Genomic DNA, 18,124 nt, shown 5'->3' with positions numbered 1-18,124 from the left:
TTTCGGGTCAAACCCTTTGTCAAGACTTCACTTCTCTTTTGTTCTCTCCCAGCCTGGCCTTTCAATCTATTTCATTTCCTGTGCTTTTCCAGTCTTGACCCGTTGACTCTATTTTCTCTCCACGGATGTTGCCTGGCCTGCTGAGTTTTTCCAGCATTTTCTGTTGTTATTCCCTTAATATTTAAGTTGCAGAACAATTTAGAAGGCACAATAATTATCACAACTTTTGCTGTTGTTGCTAACTATTTGTGTTTTCGCATAAAAACGCCTTCTGGCTGACTATCATCTGCCATCAGTACTCCAAGGTTTTTTTCTTCTTCTGGAGCAGTGCATGTCCGCTTTAAGCAGGCCGGCTGCTTGACAAGTTCTGCTCTTGCCCTTCACAAAGATGGCGGCGGACCATGTCAATCCGGAATGACGGGCGTGTCGGCTGCCCAATCGGAATACGAATCCGGCATCGACTGACCAATCGGGCGGTGGGTTGGGCGGGGTTTGTCTCCGAGGCTGGGCTGCGCTGAAAGTTGCAATATTTGTTGCAGCCCCAGTTTGAAGCGAGCAAGTGCAAAAAAAAAAGGTGGACGCTCGTCCAGATTTCAATTTAAGATGAAGACTAAACAGGTAGGAGCTCACTGGCCTTTACAGGTGTGTGTTTTCTTGCGTGCCGTGGCTGCGGGAATGCGATTAAAGGGATCTCGAGCCTTGCGGCTGAAGTGTTGCTCTTCACAAAGTTGAGACTCCCAGCAGCTGCCTCCGTCCAAGCACTGAGATTTGAAGATGTAATTTAAAAGAAAGAGAAATTAGTAACTGCTTCCCTCTTGTATTGCAAGAGCTTACTTTATCTTACCGACGTAAGCATTTTTGCAAAGGGTCTAAATATGTCCCCCGGCATGTTACAAAGAGTCAGGAAGTCAGTCAGTCAGTTCAATGCAGGCTCTGTCCTCCCCACCGGTTGGCCTTCCCTCCACGGAGCAAGGTGGCATGGGCACTGCTGGACTGGCAATCCAGAGCCAGGCTGGCACGGACGGTAGGGTAGCTTCGCTGGAGGTGGTCAGAACACAGGGTTGTTTGCGGAGGTTAAATTATAATTGTTATTATGGTCTGAATGGTGGCTAGCCAGTATTGGCACTAGCAGAAGGTGTAACATGGTAAAGTGTTTAGTTTGGCTCCCAGACTCGGGTTTATGCTGTGTCCGCTAAGAGTTTTTTTGCCTGAGGTGCAGAATGCTGAGCGCTTTCGGCAAGTGACAGCTAATGTGAAAGGGTGTGTCCAAAATAAACCAATAAAAACCCTTCGAATATTCAACGGCCTTTTCCTGTGCACCGCGTCTGCAAAATATTTTTTACTTGCATTTTAAATGATGAATATTGTGAATAACACTGTTAAGTTTTCCTCTCCTCATTTGGGGAAAAAAAGTTGAAGTTGTAAACAGCGAGACTCGAGCGTTGGTGCTGAAAGGTTACCGTGGTCCTCAGAGGGTTGAGGCCCAGTCACTTTTTCCCATTTATATTTGGCACCAAGAAAAAGTGGTTTGTAAACATTCCCGCATGCTTGTGTCAGTAGGTTGGCCCGTAGGACTGTCTGAGGGAAAGCTCTGGGAGTGTAGATTATTATTATTATTATGTCATATAAAGGTGCTTTGTGTAAGCAATAAAATAGTGGGATGATGTTCGGCTTTCAGCAGGGAGTAGGCAAGTGAGACATAAATATGAAGTCACATATTATGCTCTTAAAGGTTGTCTAGTCACTTTGTTATATTGGAAAAAAAAATCTTTTCATTTTACCCACCCCTTCTCCACAGTTTTTCTCCCACTCTCTCCGAATGATGCTAATACATGCCAGCGTACAGTCCCTTGAGCACTAGCAGTTTTGACTACTTTGCCCAAATAAGCATTTTACCAAGTGTGAGTTTAGACAGTGGGCGGAACTTTCAACTTCGGCGAGGGGTGGCAGCGTAAAACAGCCGGCGGCAAAATTGGCTGCCTGGAATGGAAACACAATTCGAGCGGGGTTTACGGGCAGCTGAACACCTACCGCCCGATCTACGCCCCCCCCCCCCCGGGCGAAGTTGAAAGTTCCACCTAAAGCATGTTAGCAAGCTGTAGAAACCATGACAACCAAGCCTTGTCCTGTCATCGGACAGTGTCCAGACACGAACCCTTTGCAGCAGGGATCACTGGATAGTGATTGTAAGTGGGAACGTTACCTGATGTTTTTTCTCCTCCAGCTGAGGTTAATTATCGCATCCTGACTGCTGCCTTAGCTGAGAACAGTTAGCTCAGCACAGACCAGGGACTGAGCCCGGTCTCTGTGACTCAGTACCACACCAGGTGGCTCATTTGCACAGCGAGTTATGGGGCAAACAATCCTTTTTTCTCAAATAATCTTATAATGCCACTTTAAAGGGTGATGGATATAATGTCTTTCTTCCATCTGTCCCCAACCACATTCTGTTTAATGTTAAGAAACAATTGAAACATTTCTACTTATGCAGCCTGATGAATTTTCCCAGTTTGAGTGGTTCTCTTTGATATTCAGGATCAAAAAGGATGCCGATCTGCAGAAATCTCCATATATGCACTCACCGATGCTCCTGAAGCTGATCCCAGCTCAGCAGCACCCTGTAGACAGTGGGAACCTGGATCACCTCCGAGAGGAAAGCACTATTTAAAAATATAAATACCTTGTATGAAATAGGAGATTTTTAACCTTATTTTTAACATGTACTAGATTGGGGAAGACTGCCTCCTGGGCATATTTTAATTGTGGAATTATTCTTGTAACACACATAATGTCATAACAACTCAAACATAGGTGAAAGCATATTCCAGTCTCCAGGTTCTAAACACAGGCATATATGCATAGGATTAATGTTTATGGAGCACAGGAACAGTCCATCTCAGTGTTAGGAATAAATATATTAATACATGAAGTCTTCTTCCAATTGTGGACTGATCAAACCCATAGGATTTATGACTTGTGGTCATTTCAACTGTGGAATTAATTCCTTCAAGCAGGTTGTTCTCTCATAATCCATGTGTAGATAGCTGCCCCAAAGCATTGCTGCAATTCCAATTGGTCATGCCAGCAGAAGGTAAGATGCAGTCGTGACTGTCGGAACCACAAGCAAACGTTTGGTGATTGTGGAAAAATATATATTTGAGCTTTGGAATAGGTTATATTTAGGTTGAGTATATTCAAGGCAGAGATCAATAGATTTTTGGATATTAAGGGAATCAAGGGATATGGGAATAGTGCAGGAAGGTGGAGTTGAGGCAGAAGATCAGCCATGATCTTCTTGAATAGTGGGGCAGGCACGAAGGGCCGAATGGCCTACTCCTGCACTTACGTTCTTATCAGTCATTAAATAATTCAACTGATAGAAGGTGGTTTCAACAAAATCAAACAACACACTTTGTATTTTTGGATTGATGCTCACTGAAGCCATATTAAAAAGTTAGAACAAGCGGACCTTCTTGGAAATATCCATAGTATGTTGAGGGAAATGTGTAATTACATCTTCAGATGGATGTTTGTTTCCACTGGATATAAATAATTTTTTAAAAATTGTAACAAAAGTTACTACTGTACACATGATTGGTGTTTTTTTAATCAGATGATTAGTGGGATCAAACTGCTGGGAATTGTATCAAATTCAATAAGGACACTTGCACACAAACACAATTGAATTCTAGTAAGGGCTTGGATCAGCCTAATGCATTATTGACAGTGATGGCAGTATCAAACACAATGATGTATTGGAATGACAATACTATACCATTGATATCGTTTCGAGACTGATACCTGCTCACAGTAATGGGTTAATAGTCCACCTCCAAATTTTGCCACACTTCTGCAGTTGGGAAATCTGAGGAAGATTCTATACTGGGCCACTTTTGCTCACTTTCTAGTGGTGTTTAAGTGGAGACCTGGCAGCAGTTTGCCTACCCTCTCAACTGGGAGTCTCCACGGGGAAACTATGTATGAAGAGGAAAAAAGGGAGAATAAAGAGTTTGAAAATATATTATACAAGATGAGCTACTAAAGAAACATTGCTCTGTTGACTATTCATGATCTTTTTTATTGACAAGAAATTTGCTGCAGTTTTTGGCTACTTGCGTGTATGTTTTGTTATGCATTTACAGTCCAGGAAGGCCCCATGTTCAATTCCCATGCTGTTAGGAGTTAGCTGATCTAAGCCAAAGTGGTAATGGGGACATTGTAGTTGACTTCAACTCCTGTGGGTCACAGAAGAGAAAAACAGCCTGGCTTTTCACTCACGATCACTGTCCAGTGGCCTCTGCAGGAATTGCACATGTGTGGATGTTGGATGAGGATGGATTCTGATCCGCCCTCTCTTGTTAAATAACATATTGGCACTCGCTGGCAAGGTTAACGTGAATAATTGGGCACAGTGTCAGAGCACCTGGTCACCATGCAACCATAGCCCAACAAGGAGACAACATCTCAGATGGAGAGGAGATAAATTGGCTGAGACAATTATGAATAAGATACTGTACCAACATGTACGCTAGTCTACCAACTTGTTATGCTTCACTTATGTTGAGGTACAGGAAACTTTCGATTTACCGGCACCTAAATAACCAGAAATCTCGGTTAACCGGCAAAATTCAGGAGTAGGTTCAGGTAACTTTTATTACTTGCCTTCCTCCATTTGTTGCTGTGCAAGGGTGTGGCTGCAGCTGTTGCTAAGCTACAGAGGCGCTTGCAACTTGTGGCCATTGTTCTGAAGCACAGGGTTTGTTGCTTTATACGGAGCTCTCAGCTCCGTATCTTTTACTATAGCTTTCGGTTATCCGGAATTTTTGATGAACCGGCACAACGTCGGTCCCGTCCGTGCCGGATATTAAAAAAAAGTTTCCTGTAGTTAACACCCTGCCTGAGATCAGAATCTTACTGTATGGGGAACTGCAGGCCCACACCTGTGCTCACCAACCCCCAAGGCTACAAACATTATTGATGGTGATTCCTTTTTTTATATACATTACCTTTTGTAACTTTTTAAATATATTGTAACTTAAAAACGGAATATTTTCTTTACTTTAGCTCTGTTAGAATTTTAACCAAAGTGCAAAAATGTTGCAAGTAGTTTTGTTTTCAATTCTCATCAGACCTACACAATTTGTAAAATGCTTGATGCACAATGAAAATATTAACACATACTATGAAAGGTATTGACACTTCATAACATCACATCTGTTGCATGAATGATTGTGGATGTGTTCCTCCTGAATTGAATGATGCACAGTGAAACCCGATCAGAAAATATGGCAGAGACAGATTGATACTGTTGCACAAGAGTGGGAGATAAAAATTGGACTTTGAAAAATATTGATACCAACTTTTAACTGTATAATATACAGTGTCCTGAATTAGAGTCCTGTAAAGTTTTAATATTTTAAAAAATAGAGACATGTTTATGGCACCTGGCAAGAATGTTGTAAAGGGTGCATTTAATCACTTCATGCTATGCTAAAGTTATATGTTACGTAAGAAAACTACTAGGCACTTGGTCTCAGCGTTAAACAAAGCTTTAATCAACTGTTTTACAACATGGAGGTCTAGTTGTGTCCTTCACTAGTTCCTGTTAAGAATGTCCTGCGCAAGCTGGGCCTGTGCCCGAGTATTTATACTCTCCCTGGACAGCGCCACCCGAAGGCCACTCAGTATTATTTCATAAGTATAATAGCAAAATACTGCGGATGCTGGAAATCTGAAATAACAACAGAAAATGCTGGAAATACTCAGCAGGCCAGGCAGCATCCGTGGAGAGAGAAACAGAGTTAATGTTTCAGGTCTGGGGCCCTTCATCAGAACTGGAAAAAGCTGGAGATGTAACATATTAAGCAGGTGCAGAGACAAGGGGGGGGTGGTTAGGAGGGGAGGAAGGAATAGAAAGAATACCCTGTACTTTTGTAAGAGGCAGGAAAGATAAAATGTTGCAAATGGGAATGGCAAAAATCATACTGCATGAAAAATGGGGGCAGGGATAATTATCTGAAATTGTTGAACTCGATGTTGAGTCCGGCAGGCTGCAAAGTGCCCAATCGAAAGATGAGGTGCTGTTCCTCGAGCTTCATTAGAACAATGCAATAGCCCGAGGACAGAGAGATCAGAGTGGGAGTGGGAGTGAAGCGGTGAATTAAAGTGACAGGCGACCGGAAGCTCAGGGTCACCCTTACGGACTGAATGGAGGTGTTCTGCAAAGTGGTCGCCCAATCTGCGTTTGGTCTCCCCAATGTAGAGGAGACAACATCGTGAGCAGCGAATACAGTATATTAAATTGCAAGAAGTACAAGTAAATCGCTTTTTCACCTGGAAGGGGTGTTTGGGGCCCTGGACAGTGGGAAATACCTGAAACGTTAACTCTGTTTCTCTCTCCACGGATGCTGCCTGGCCTGCTGAGTATTTCCAGCATTTTCTGTTGTTATTTATTATTTCATAAGTCTTTCTTTCATGAATGACTGATTCATGTCAATATGCATCCACAATTATTGTTTCAGGATAAAATCTGTATGTGCTTCTCAAGTCTTGTATTATCATAGAGTAACTTTCCGAGTGTGTTTTCTGACAAATAGAGATACATAGTATTCAGATATACCTTCTTAAGTATTGCTTCAGTTACAATAAATTTACCAAACATCTTGTTTAAGGTTGGAATCCGCCGTTCAGCACGTCTTAGGAATAGGGAGCTCTGTGCCGCAGCATCAAAGACTTCCACACAGGATGTCAAGGATGACAGCTCAATGCAGAAAGCACCCACGGTAAGAAAAATGACAATGTGCCCACGTAATCTTTCCACTGGTACAGATCTATATCTATGAACTAATGGAACTTATAATGACAGCAACGCCACCTTACATATATATAGCATCTTTAATGTAGTAAAAACGTCCCAAAGAGCGTTAGCAGACAAAATTTGACACCGAGCCACATAAAGAGATATTAGGACATGTGACCAAAGTTTGTTGAAAGAGGTAGGTTTTAAGGAGCAACTTAAAGGAAGAAAGAGAGGTAGAGAGGCGGAGGTTTAGAGTGGGAATTCCAGAGCTTAGGACCTAGGCAGCTGAAGGCATGGCCGCCAATGGTGGAGCGAAGGAAATCAAGGATGCAGAAAAGGCCAGAATTGGAGGAGAGCAGAGATCTTGGAGGGTTGTAGGGCTGGAGGAGGTTACAGAGGTAGGGAGAGGCGAGGCCATGGACAAGGATGAAAATTTTAAAATCGAGGCGTTGCCGGACCGGGAGCCAATGTAGGTCAGCGAGCACAGGGGAGATGGGTGAACAGGACTTGGTGCGAGTCAGGATACGGGCAGCAGAGTTCTGGATAAGCTTGAGTTTCTGGAGGGTGGAAGATGGGAGGCCGGCCAGGAGAGCTTTGGAATAGTCGAGTCTGGAGGTAACAAAGGCATGGATGAGGGTTTCAGGAGCAGATGAGCTGAGGCACGGACAGAGACTGGTGATATTACAGGGGTGGACGTAGGCAGTCTTGGTGTTGGAGAGGATCTGGGGTTGGAAGCTAAGTACAGGGTAAGATAGGACACCGATGTTGCAAATAGTCCAGTTCAGCCTCAGACAATGGCCAGGGAGGGGGATGGAGTCTGTGGCTAGGGAACAGAATTTGTGGTAGGGAACAAAGACAATGGCTTAATATTTAATTGGAGGAAATTTCTGCACATCTAGTACTGGATGTCGGACAAGCAGCATGACAAATCGGAGGCAGTGGAGGAGTAGAGAGAGGCGGTGGTGAGGTAGAGCTGGGTGTCATCAGCATACATGTGGAATCTACTGTAACGTGTTTTCGAATGATATCGCAGAGGGACAGCAGACAGGTGAGAAATGGGAGGCCGCCAAGGATAGATCCTTGGGGGACTCCAGAGGTAACAGTGCGGGAGCAGGAAGGGAAGCCATTGCAGGAGATTCTCTGACTACAACTGGATAGATAAGAATGGAACCAGGCAAGGGCAACTCCACACAGCTGGACAACGGAGGAGTGGCGTTGGAGGAGGATGGTGTGGTCAACCGTGTCAAAGGCTGAAGATGGGTAGAGAAGGATGAGGAGGGATAGTGCACCATGGTCACAGTCACATAGGATGTCATTTGTGATTTTATGGGTCATTTTAGTGCTGTGGCATGGAGGGAATCCTGATTGGAGTGGTTCAATAATGTAGTTGCAGTCCTGTGTGCTGGTCCTGGTGCCAATAGGCTCTGTGACTGAAAAGGCCTGGGGTTTAAAGGGGGCATAGTACCGTGTGGTCACTGCCCAGTGAGCCCCGGTCAGCAGAATGAATTCTGAGTGACCATCAGCACCGTTGAGGTAAAGTCTTCCGGTTATAGCTTTTTTGGGAGGCGACAAGACGTTTAAGAACTTGAAAGTGAGGTTGGAGATGGGGCAGTAGTTTGCAAGGGCAGAGGAGTCGAGGGTAATTTTTATTTGAGGAGGGCGGTGACGATGGCAAATTTGAAAAGGAGGGGGACAATACCCGAGGAGAAGGAAGCATTAACAATATCAGCTAACATGGTTTTCAGGAAGGGAAGTTGGTGGTCAGCAGTTTGGTGGGAATAGGGTCGAGGGAGCAGGAGATTGGTCTCATGACAAGATGAGCTCGGAGAGGGTATATGAGGAGATAGGAGAAAAACTAGAGACTGAAGCTAGTTCAGGGCTAGGGCAGGAGGGAAGTTTGGCCCAGTGGGCTGGGGGAGGGAGGGAAGCGTCAGAGGCAGCTGATCGAATGGTCTCAATCTTAGTTGACAAAGAAGACCAGGAGCTCCTCGCACTTGTTGGAGGTGAGGGCGAAGGGGCAGGGTGGAAGGGTTTAGAAAGACTGTTTGTAGTGGAGAGGAGAAGCCGGGGGATACCTTTGCATTCCAGGATGATCCTGGAGTGGTGAGCAGTTTTGGCAGAGGAGAGCAGGACTCAATAGTGGTGTGTAGTCCAGCCAGATCTGGTGATGAATGGCTAAACCAGTTGTCCACCATAAACGATTAAGTTTGCGTCCCTTGGACTTATGGGAGTGGAGATGGGGGCCGTACCAGGGGGAATCAATAACCCTATTGGATGAGATAAAAATATTCAGTGAGGCAGTCCTGTAAAAATTTAGGAACTGACATGCTACAATTAATGAATTTATTCTTTTTCCTCTTCAGTCCTTGATTTCCTCAGTATACACACCTCGTATTAGAGAGGGTGGGTGCCCAACTGTCTCCCAGGTCTCGACCATTGCTGTTCTGAGCTAGCCACTCTTCGACAGCAGCCAGGGGACATCACTCCTGTTTCTCTCCTCCCTCTCCCCACAATAGTACGGAGAAATTAGTAATCTCATGAGGGGTTGGAAAGAGAATTAAACCTGTGTCCTTCCGTTGCCATGGCATCATGCATTAATGCTCCAACAAACTGTAGCACTATGCCACCTTCAATTTATTCATGTTGGCTGTGGAAACTTTTTAGAAATGAAATAACATGCTTCAGGGAAAAACTACAGTAATTGTTGGAAATGATGGCGCAGTGACTAAAACTAAATGACCTGGGCCAGTGGTTCCCAACCATTCCACTGCAGGGTTCTATAATCACGATACCCAACTCTTTCTACAGTACCTTTACATTTAGAAACAGTTTTGCTAGATCTATTTCCTCTACATACTGATGATGTGCATTCAAATTAGTTATTTTTAAATATTAAAATGCCATAGCAATATGTAGGATATACACTTGTGCAAGTGTTAGTTTATAGTTACAAAACATGTGCTTACATTTGCTCCAGGTTGTCATGTATTTTGTCAAAGAATGCTGGAGCTTGACTGCCAAATTTTATTTGTATTTTCTTAATGCATGCATTTTTTTATTACCCAGTAAAGTCCCTGCTAGCTTTCTTCTAGTAAATCCTATTGTTTGTATGTCCTGCAAATAACGTAGCATGATTTGTTAATGGTAAAGATTGTGTCAGAGATATATGGAGAGGGAATATCACATCAACCCACAATTTTAGCGTGTGTATTTTTTTCCCCAGTTCTTCTTTCCTCCTCTCCTGAAGGTGGTGACTTATACTGGGGTACGGTCCATCGGTGTCAGCACCTCACCCAAGATTCTTCATGTGTGAGCCTAGCTAGTGAGTGTTAGCAGAATGATGGGCGCATCACAGGTGAATCTGATCCTAATTTCACAAGTTACTCAGAAGATTTCAAAATTGATTATAAGCTACCAGCTGCAGAATACAAAAGGAATTTAAAGGCAATAAATTTAAGTCACAGATTTAAAAACAGCATTGGTTTACTTTTTTGCGAGGAGCTGTTTCTATTTTATTCCTTTATTCTTCTCTAACTTCCTATGAATAACCCTGTCTGTTTTCAACAATAATCCCTATCCAGAAACCTTAAAAAAGTGAATGGAGAAGAGAATCTACTAAAAGATGATTGGGTGATTACTCAGCGGAGGAAAGCTGAGTGATTAATTCAGGCATTTTTACTGCTGTTCAGGACACTGGGCAAAATCAGAAGCTGATCCTGATGAGCAGTTTGTCAAAGGTCTTTGATTTCTTCTACAACTGATATCTTCAGAACCTAGAATCAGAATGATAAGAAATAGGAGCAGGAGTCGGCCATTCTGCCCTTCGAGCCTGCTCCACCATTCAATAAGATCATGGCCGATCTTCTACCTTAACTCCACCTTCCCGCACTATCTCCATATCCTTTGATTCCCTTAGTGCCCAAGAATCTATCTGTCTCGGTCTTGAATATACCCAACGACCGAGCATCCACAGCTCTCTGGGGTAGAGAATTCCAAAGATTCACCACCCTCGGAGTGAAAAATGTCATCGCTGCCTTTCCGGCACGGCAGTGGCAGGCAGCGTAGTTAGTCAGTACGGGGATTGAACCCGCGACCGTGGCGTTAATAACACCGCGATCTAACCATCTGAGCTAACTCACCCGTGCAAACTGTTTAACATCTTTATACTGTAAGATCTGGTATAATGCACAGAGGCTTTGGCTACAGTGGGTTTTTTGGCGCATTTTCTGCATTCTTCTCTTGAAGTTGCTGACTCTTCCGTGTTATGGTTCCATAGATGGTGCAGCCCCCCCCCCCTCCCATAGCCATTCTTCACCCATAAGCCTAAGCAGTGAGTCTCGACAGCCTATCAGACTGAAGGACACATCAGCATGAAACATCATTCTGTTTTTAACTCAGTGTCCACGTGGGCACTTTGCAGCGCAGGTTACTGGATAGCCATCAGGGGCAGGAACGCTGATTTTGTTTTCCATTCCCAGGACTGCCAAGGCCATTAACCGCATCCCTCATATTGCCCTGAGATTAATTAACTCAGCACTGTCTAGTGATGGAACCTTGGGCTTTCCTGGGCCCACACTTGGTTCACCTACCCCTAAATTATCAGTAGAACTGAAATCTACTGTGTTTTAATTAATCTGCTGCATGGGTGGGGTGGCTTTAGCTGGACAAGCAGCAGGAGCTCCTCAGTTCTATGTGCTGGTAGACTGCATGGTTTTCGCTAGTTATTGAGCAAGCCTGGGGCTCCATAAGTCTCGACTCATGCCAACCTTCACCTAAATTCCCTGGACTGAGGTAAGTGAAATTTATACCTGTGGGGACAGAGTGTTCACTCTATACAAGGTGTGGTAAACCACTGTTATTGTTGTTCACCGTTGTTGTTGTTGTTACACACTGTTGTACCTATGCATGCCTCAGCATGTCTCTGCTGGCTCCGCCCCTGGCTCCACCCACAGGCCCAGGTATAAAGGTGACCGCTCTGCAGCCCCCTGCCTTCTTGGAACCCAGTCAACCACGAGAGGCATGCTCTGTTCTTTGCTAATAAAAGCCTTTAGTTACTCTCCTAACTCTCCATCTTTTATGAGTAATTGATAGCGCATCAATTTTATTAGCAAAAACAAAATGTCGACAACAAACGCTGAGCAGCAGGCTGCTGCACCAAACGCTGAGCAGCAGGAGCTGCTGCGAGCCCTCAGACCAACATGCCTGGACCTAGACCCCCAAGAAGCAGGTTCGGCTACCAAATTCGCGCATTGGCTGCGTTGCTTCGAGGCCTACCTGCAAGCCTCAACTGTGACCCTGGACGAAAACAAGTTGGAAATCCTGGCCTCAAAGGTGAGCCACCAAGTTTATACAATAATCCAGGACGCGACGACCTACGCGGCGGCTATTGATCTGCTAAAAGGGCAATACGCACGCCCGGTAAATACGGTCTATGCCAGGCACCTCTTAAGATCCCGCAGACAGCAGCCCGGGGAATCGGTGGAGGCCTTCCTACGGGCACTACGGATACTCGGCCGAGGCTGCGATTGCAAAGAAGTATCAGCCGCAGCACACACGGAGGGACTGATCCGAGATGCTTTCGTTGCGGGTCTAAGGTCCGACTACTCCCGGCAGAGACTGTTGGAAAAGGGAGAAATGGACCTGAGAAAGGCAGTGTCCCTCGCGCTCTCGCTCGACGCGGCCCACAGGAATATGGACGCCTTCTCCCCTAACCGCTCCGCAACGTGGACGCCACAACCTTGGGTCATGGGACCGCCACCTTCAACTGCTGCTGCGATGTCCAAGGCACAGAAATGTTATTTTTGTGGCCAGGCAAAACACCCCAGAGCACGCTGCCCGGCGAGAAACGCTACCTGCTCCGGCTGCGGGAAGAAAGGACACTATGTAAGCGCCTGCAAAGATAAAACCGCTAATGCCAGCAGCGCCGCGTGCGAACCGTGGGGGCAGCCATCTTGTCCGCCATCTTGGGCTCCCCCAGCCGCGTGGGGATCGGGATCATGGGCGCCGCCATTTTGTCCGCCATCTTGGACGTCTCCAACTTCAACCACGGGGGACCCGGACTCAACCACCGCCTCATCTGACGACCACATCGACTCGCTCGACCATACGCTGGCCTCCGTGACGCTGGACCAATCTCTCCCTCATCAACTGTCCAGGTCCATGATGGACATTACGGTAAACGGCCGCGCCACTACCTGCCTTTTTGACAGCGGGAGCACGGAGAGCTTTATCCACCCCGACACGGTGCGCAGTTACTCTCTCCCGGTCCTGCCGACGCGCCATCGGATCTCTTTGGCTTCCAAAGCCCAGTCAGCGGACGTCGGTGGCTACTGTGTAGTGACCCTTTCAGTAAGGGGCACAGAATACAAAAATTTTAAACTCCTGGTCCTGCCCCATCTCTGCGCTGCCGTTCTACTGGGGTTGGATTTTCAGTGCCACCTTAAGAGTGTCACATTAGCGTACGACGGACCCCTCCCCCCACTCACAGTCTGCAGCCAGCAGCTTTTAAATCGCCCGCCGCGCACCATTTGCAGCCTCTCCACCCTTAAAGTCCCCCCCCCGTCCTTGTTCGCTAACCTCACCCGCGACTGTAAGCCCATCGCTACCAAAAGCAGGCGTTACAGTGCCGGGGATAGGAGCTTCATTAAATCCGAGGTAGCGAGACTCCTGAAGGAAGGGATTATTGAAAGTAGCACCAGCCCATGGCGAACACAAGTGGTGGTAGTGAAGACTGGCGAAAAACAGCGCCTAGTTATTGACTACAGCCAGACGATCAATCGCTACACCCAGCTAGATGCATACCCACTCCCCCGCATATCTGACATGGTCAATCAGATAGCACAATACCGGGTGTTCTCGACGATTGATCTGAAGTCGGCATACCACCAGCTCCCCATCAGGGCTGAGGACCGCCAGTACACAGCTTTTGAAGCTGACGGTCGTCTCTACCACTTCCTCAGAGTTCCCTTCGGCGTCACCAACGGGGTTTCAGCCTTCCAACGGGAGATGGACCGGATGGTTGACCAGAACGCGCTCCAGGCCACTTTCCCCTATCTAGACAACGTCACCATCTGCGGCCACGACCAGCAGGACCATGCTGTTAATCTAGAGAAATTCCTCCGTACGGCCCAGCGGCTGAACCTAACATACAACAAGGACAAATGTATGTTTCGTACCAAGCGCCTTGCCATTCTTGGCTGTGTAGTGGAGAACGGAGTCATCGGCCCCGACCCTGACAGGATGCGCCCCCTTATGGAGCTCCCCCTCCCCCACTGCCAAAAAGCACTGAAGAGATGCCTAGGGTTTTTCTCGTACTATGCTCAGTGGGTGCCCAACTATGCGGACAAAGCCAGACCCCTCATCAAGTCCACCTCCTTTCCCCTGACAGCAGAGGCCTGTGCAGCCTTCACTCTCATAAAAAGAGATATTGCGAGGGCCACGATGCACTCAGTGGATGAGTCCATCACTTTCCAAGTGGAGAGCGACGCATCCGACTTTGCCCTAGCTGCAACCCTTAACCAGGCGGGGAGACCCGTGGCCTTTTTCTCAAGGACCCTCCAGGGCCCCGAGATTCGACACTCCCCTGTCGAAAAGGAGGCCCAGGCCATTGTGGAAGCTGTGCGACATTGGAGGCATTACCTGGCCGGAAAACGATTTACCCTGCTCACTGACCAGCGTTCAGTAGCTTTTATGTTTAATAATAAGCAGAGGGGCAAAATCAAGAATGACAAGATCTTGAGGTGGAGAATCGAACTCTCCACCTACAATTACGATATCTTGTACCGGCCCGGGAAACTCAATGAGCCCCCAGATGCCCTATCACGTGGTACATGCGCCAACGCGCAGGTTGATAGACTGAAGACCCTCCACAATGACCTCTGCCACCCGGGGGTCACCAGGTTTTTTCACTTCATCAAATCCCGTAACCTGCCCTACTCCATCGAGGAGGTCAGGACCATGACCAGGAACTGCCAAATCTGTGCCGAGTGCAAACCGCATTTTTATAGGCCAGACAGAGCAAGCCTGATCAAAGCCACGCGCCCCTTTGAACGGCTGAGCGTCGATTTTAAAAGGCCCCTCCCCTCCTCTGACCGCAATGTGTACTTCCTCAACATAATTGACGAGTACTCCCGTTTCCCGTTTGCCATCCCTTGCTCAGACATGACCAGTACCACGGTCATTAAATGTCTGAATGACCTCTTCGCCTTGTTCGGTTTCCCTAGCTATATTCATAGCGACAAGGGCTCATCCTTTATGAGCGACGAACTTCGTCAGTACCTGCTCGCGAGAAGTATTGCTACAAGCAGGACCACCAGCTACAACCCCCGGGGGAATGGCCAGGTGGAAAGGGAGAATGCGACGGTCTGGAAGGCAGTCCTTTTAAACTTGAAATCTAAGGGCCTTCCGACCTCTCGCTGGCAGGAGGTCCTCCCTGCGGCGCTCCATTCCATTCGGTCACTGCTCTGTACAGCCACCAATGCCACCCCTCATGAGAGAATGTTCTCCTTCCCCAGGAAGTCCACATCGGGGATCTCGTTACCGACATGGCTGACTTCTCCAGGACCCGTCCTACTGCGGAAGCACGTGAGGTCCCATAAGACGGACCCCCTGGTCGAGAGGGTGAGCCTCCTCCATGCCAACCCTCAGTATGCTTACGTGGTGTACCCGGACGGGCGGGAGGACACAGTCTCCATACGAGACCTCGCACCTTCGGGTGCTCCCGAAACACCTCCTTCGCCACCCACCACTACCCACGCCTACCCCCAGTACGCTTACGTAGCGTACCCGGACGGGCGGGAGGACACAGCCTCCACACGAGATCTCGCACCTTCGGGTGCCCCTGAAACACTACCATTGCCATCCACCACTACCCACAACCCAACCCCGCTAGACGGCATGCCGCAGCCCCAGGACCCGTCATTGACCACCCAACCACTCAATGAGACGCCAGATTCAACGTTGGATGCTGCACCATCACCGCCGCCACCACGACGATCAGGACGGCATACAAGGCCACCTGATAGACTTGCTTACACGAACCTTTAGTACACTTCACCCCGCCGGACTCAATTTTAAACAAGGGGTGAATGTGGTAAACCACTGTTATTGTTGTTCACCGTTGTTGTTGTTGCACACTGTTGTACCTATGCATGCCTCAGCATGTCTCTGCTGGCTCCGCCCCTGGCTCCACCCACAGGCCCAGGTATAAAGGTGACCGCTCTGCAGCCCCCTGCCTTCTTGGAACCCAGTCAACCACGAGAGGCATGCTCTGTTCTTTGCTAATAAAAGCCTTTAGTTATTCTCCTAACTCTCCGTCTTTTATGAGTAATTGATAGCGCATCACAAGGCATACAGAAACTACCTGTACGGATTTCTCAGTAGCTCGGTTTGGCAATGTTTAAACATGGTGATGGTTTTCTTTGCATGACAGACAACTAGTTAACCAAAAGCATAATTAACTTTCATAAAAGCAACATCTCAACCCCTCAATTCCTTCTTTCTAGGTATCCACTGTTCAATGCAGTTAGTTGTTTCATAATGTCCTCCTTTGTGTGGCATGTTTAAGAAGATATTCAGTTCCAGGTTTCTTTTCATTTCTAAATTGCTTAGACCTGTAAGACTTGTGATTTATGAGTCATATTTTAAATTAGCTCTTGTAATGAACCTATCTCATTGCCGTTTATGTGGGTGGAACTTTCAACCTAAAAGATTCCATTTGCAGTGGTTTTCTTTTATGAAGTCACCAGCAGTTGTCATTCTTAACTGGCCTGTAAAAGTAAATAATTACTGTAACTATAGCAACGGAATGATATGACATCAACCCAGTTACACTGAAGTTGGAACAATTCTGCTTTCTATTTTTTAGCTTGTGAAGAGAGCTGTGTGATCTAGAAAACTACATCCAATAATTTAACTTTTATAAAATCCTGTAACCATTAGGTAAAAAGTCATTAAATCATCTTGCAGTACAATATTTCTGGTTCATATATACCATTCAGATAACTCAAGTGTCAATACTTTAAAATTAAAAGGATTCTTCTGAGTCATCAGATCTCACCAGAATGTACCAGAGTGAACATAACATAAGAACATAAGAAATAGGAGCAGGAGTAGGCCAATCGGCCCCTTGAGCCTGCTCCGCCATTCAATAAGATCATGGCTGATCTGATCCTAACCGCCAATCCACTATCACAGAACCATCTCCTGAATCTAACAGAATTAGACACATGAAATAGGAGCAGGATCAGGCTATACGGCCCCTGGGCCCGCTCCGCTACCCACAGGGCCATGACCGATCCGAACCTAGACTCATGTCCAAATTCCTGCCTGCTCCCCATAACCCTTAATTCCCTTTACTTCTAGGAAACTGTCTATTTCTGTTTTAAATTTATGTAATGATGTAGCTTCTACAGCTTTTTGGGGCAGCATATTCCATGGACCTACCACCCTCTGAGTGAAGTAGTTCCTCCTCATCTCAGTTTTGAAAGAGCAGCCCCTTATTCTAAGACTATACCCCCTAGTTCTAGTTTCACCCATCATCGGGAACATCTTCCCCGCATCCACCCGATCCAACCCCTTCACAATCTTACATGTTTCAATAAGATCGCCTCTCATTCTTCTGAACTCCAATGAGTAGAGTCCCAATCTACTCAACCTCTCCTCATATGTCCACCCCCTCATCCCCGGGATTAACCGAGTGAACCTTCTTTGTACTGACTCGAGAGCAAGTATGTCCTTTCTTAAGTATAGACACCAAAACTGTACGCAGTATTCCAGGTGCGGTCTCACCAATACTAGAGTGAGAATACTAGACCCTCTTGGAATCTGCCTAGGATCTAAAAGTTGACTATTACAGGGCATAATGGAACAGATATAGAATGAGGCTTCAGGAGTCATTTTAAAAAGGAATCAATATGCTAAATTGGATATTTGCCGGAACTAGTCCTATTTTTTCTGACATAAGGCTATTGGTTGAGCTTTAGATGTATCAGATGCACTTGGGGCGCATTTTGTATGTTGTTTTAAAGGCAATGGAGCAGGCAGGTGATGTAATCCCATGCCTCTACCAATCCCATTCTGCTCTGTGTGCATACAGCAGCTAGTAACTCAGCCTACCATGTGTTGAAAGGGGGAATTTGGGTCATGCTTGAAGCATATTTTCTATGGAACTGGCACCTCATCTTATTTTTTGCTTGAGAGTTTTACACACTGTTGTTGCTTTTCTCAGTGGTAATGTTTAATATCACAATGCTCTGATTTAAAATGGGGCTTTAGAGAGGTTTGGTAGGCAATGCTTTAGAGCAGGGCAGGCTGCTTTACCCTCTG

The 18,124-nt window shown here is 46.4% G+C and overlaps 1 protein-coding gene across 3 annotated transcripts in view; it reads left to right on the top strand.

The window, feature by feature from the left end:
• The first annotated feature begins 502 nt into the window (after nt 1-502).
• Nucleotides 503-18,124, top strand: part of c25h1orf174 (chromosome 25 C1orf174 homolog) — a 37,080-nt gene continuing 19,458 nt past the window's right edge. For 2 of the 3 annotated variants that reach the window (XM_085966843.1, XM_085966841.1), the window contains exons 1-2: nt 503-618; nt 6,672-6,782. In XM_085966843.1, the coding sequence (XP_085822969.1) occupies nt 604-618; nt 6,672-6,782 (126 nt within the window). In that variant the 5' untranslated portion in view covers nt 503-603. Of the gene's footprint in view, nt 619-6,669; nt 6,783-10,022; nt 10,155-18,124 lie in introns of those variants that run through there. The other variant, XM_085966842.1, reaches the window with a different exon arrangement.

Source organism: Somniosus microcephalus, chromosome 25 (assembly GCF_052327205.1).
Source record: "Somniosus microcephalus isolate GS21.2 chromosome 25, FLI_Smic_1.0, whole genome shotgun sequence".
Classification (NCBI taxonomy): domain Eukaryota; kingdom Metazoa; phylum Chordata; class Chondrichthyes; order Squaliformes; family Somniosidae; genus Somniosus; species Somniosus microcephalus.
This window is presented reverse-complemented; position numbering and strand designations above follow the sequence as displayed.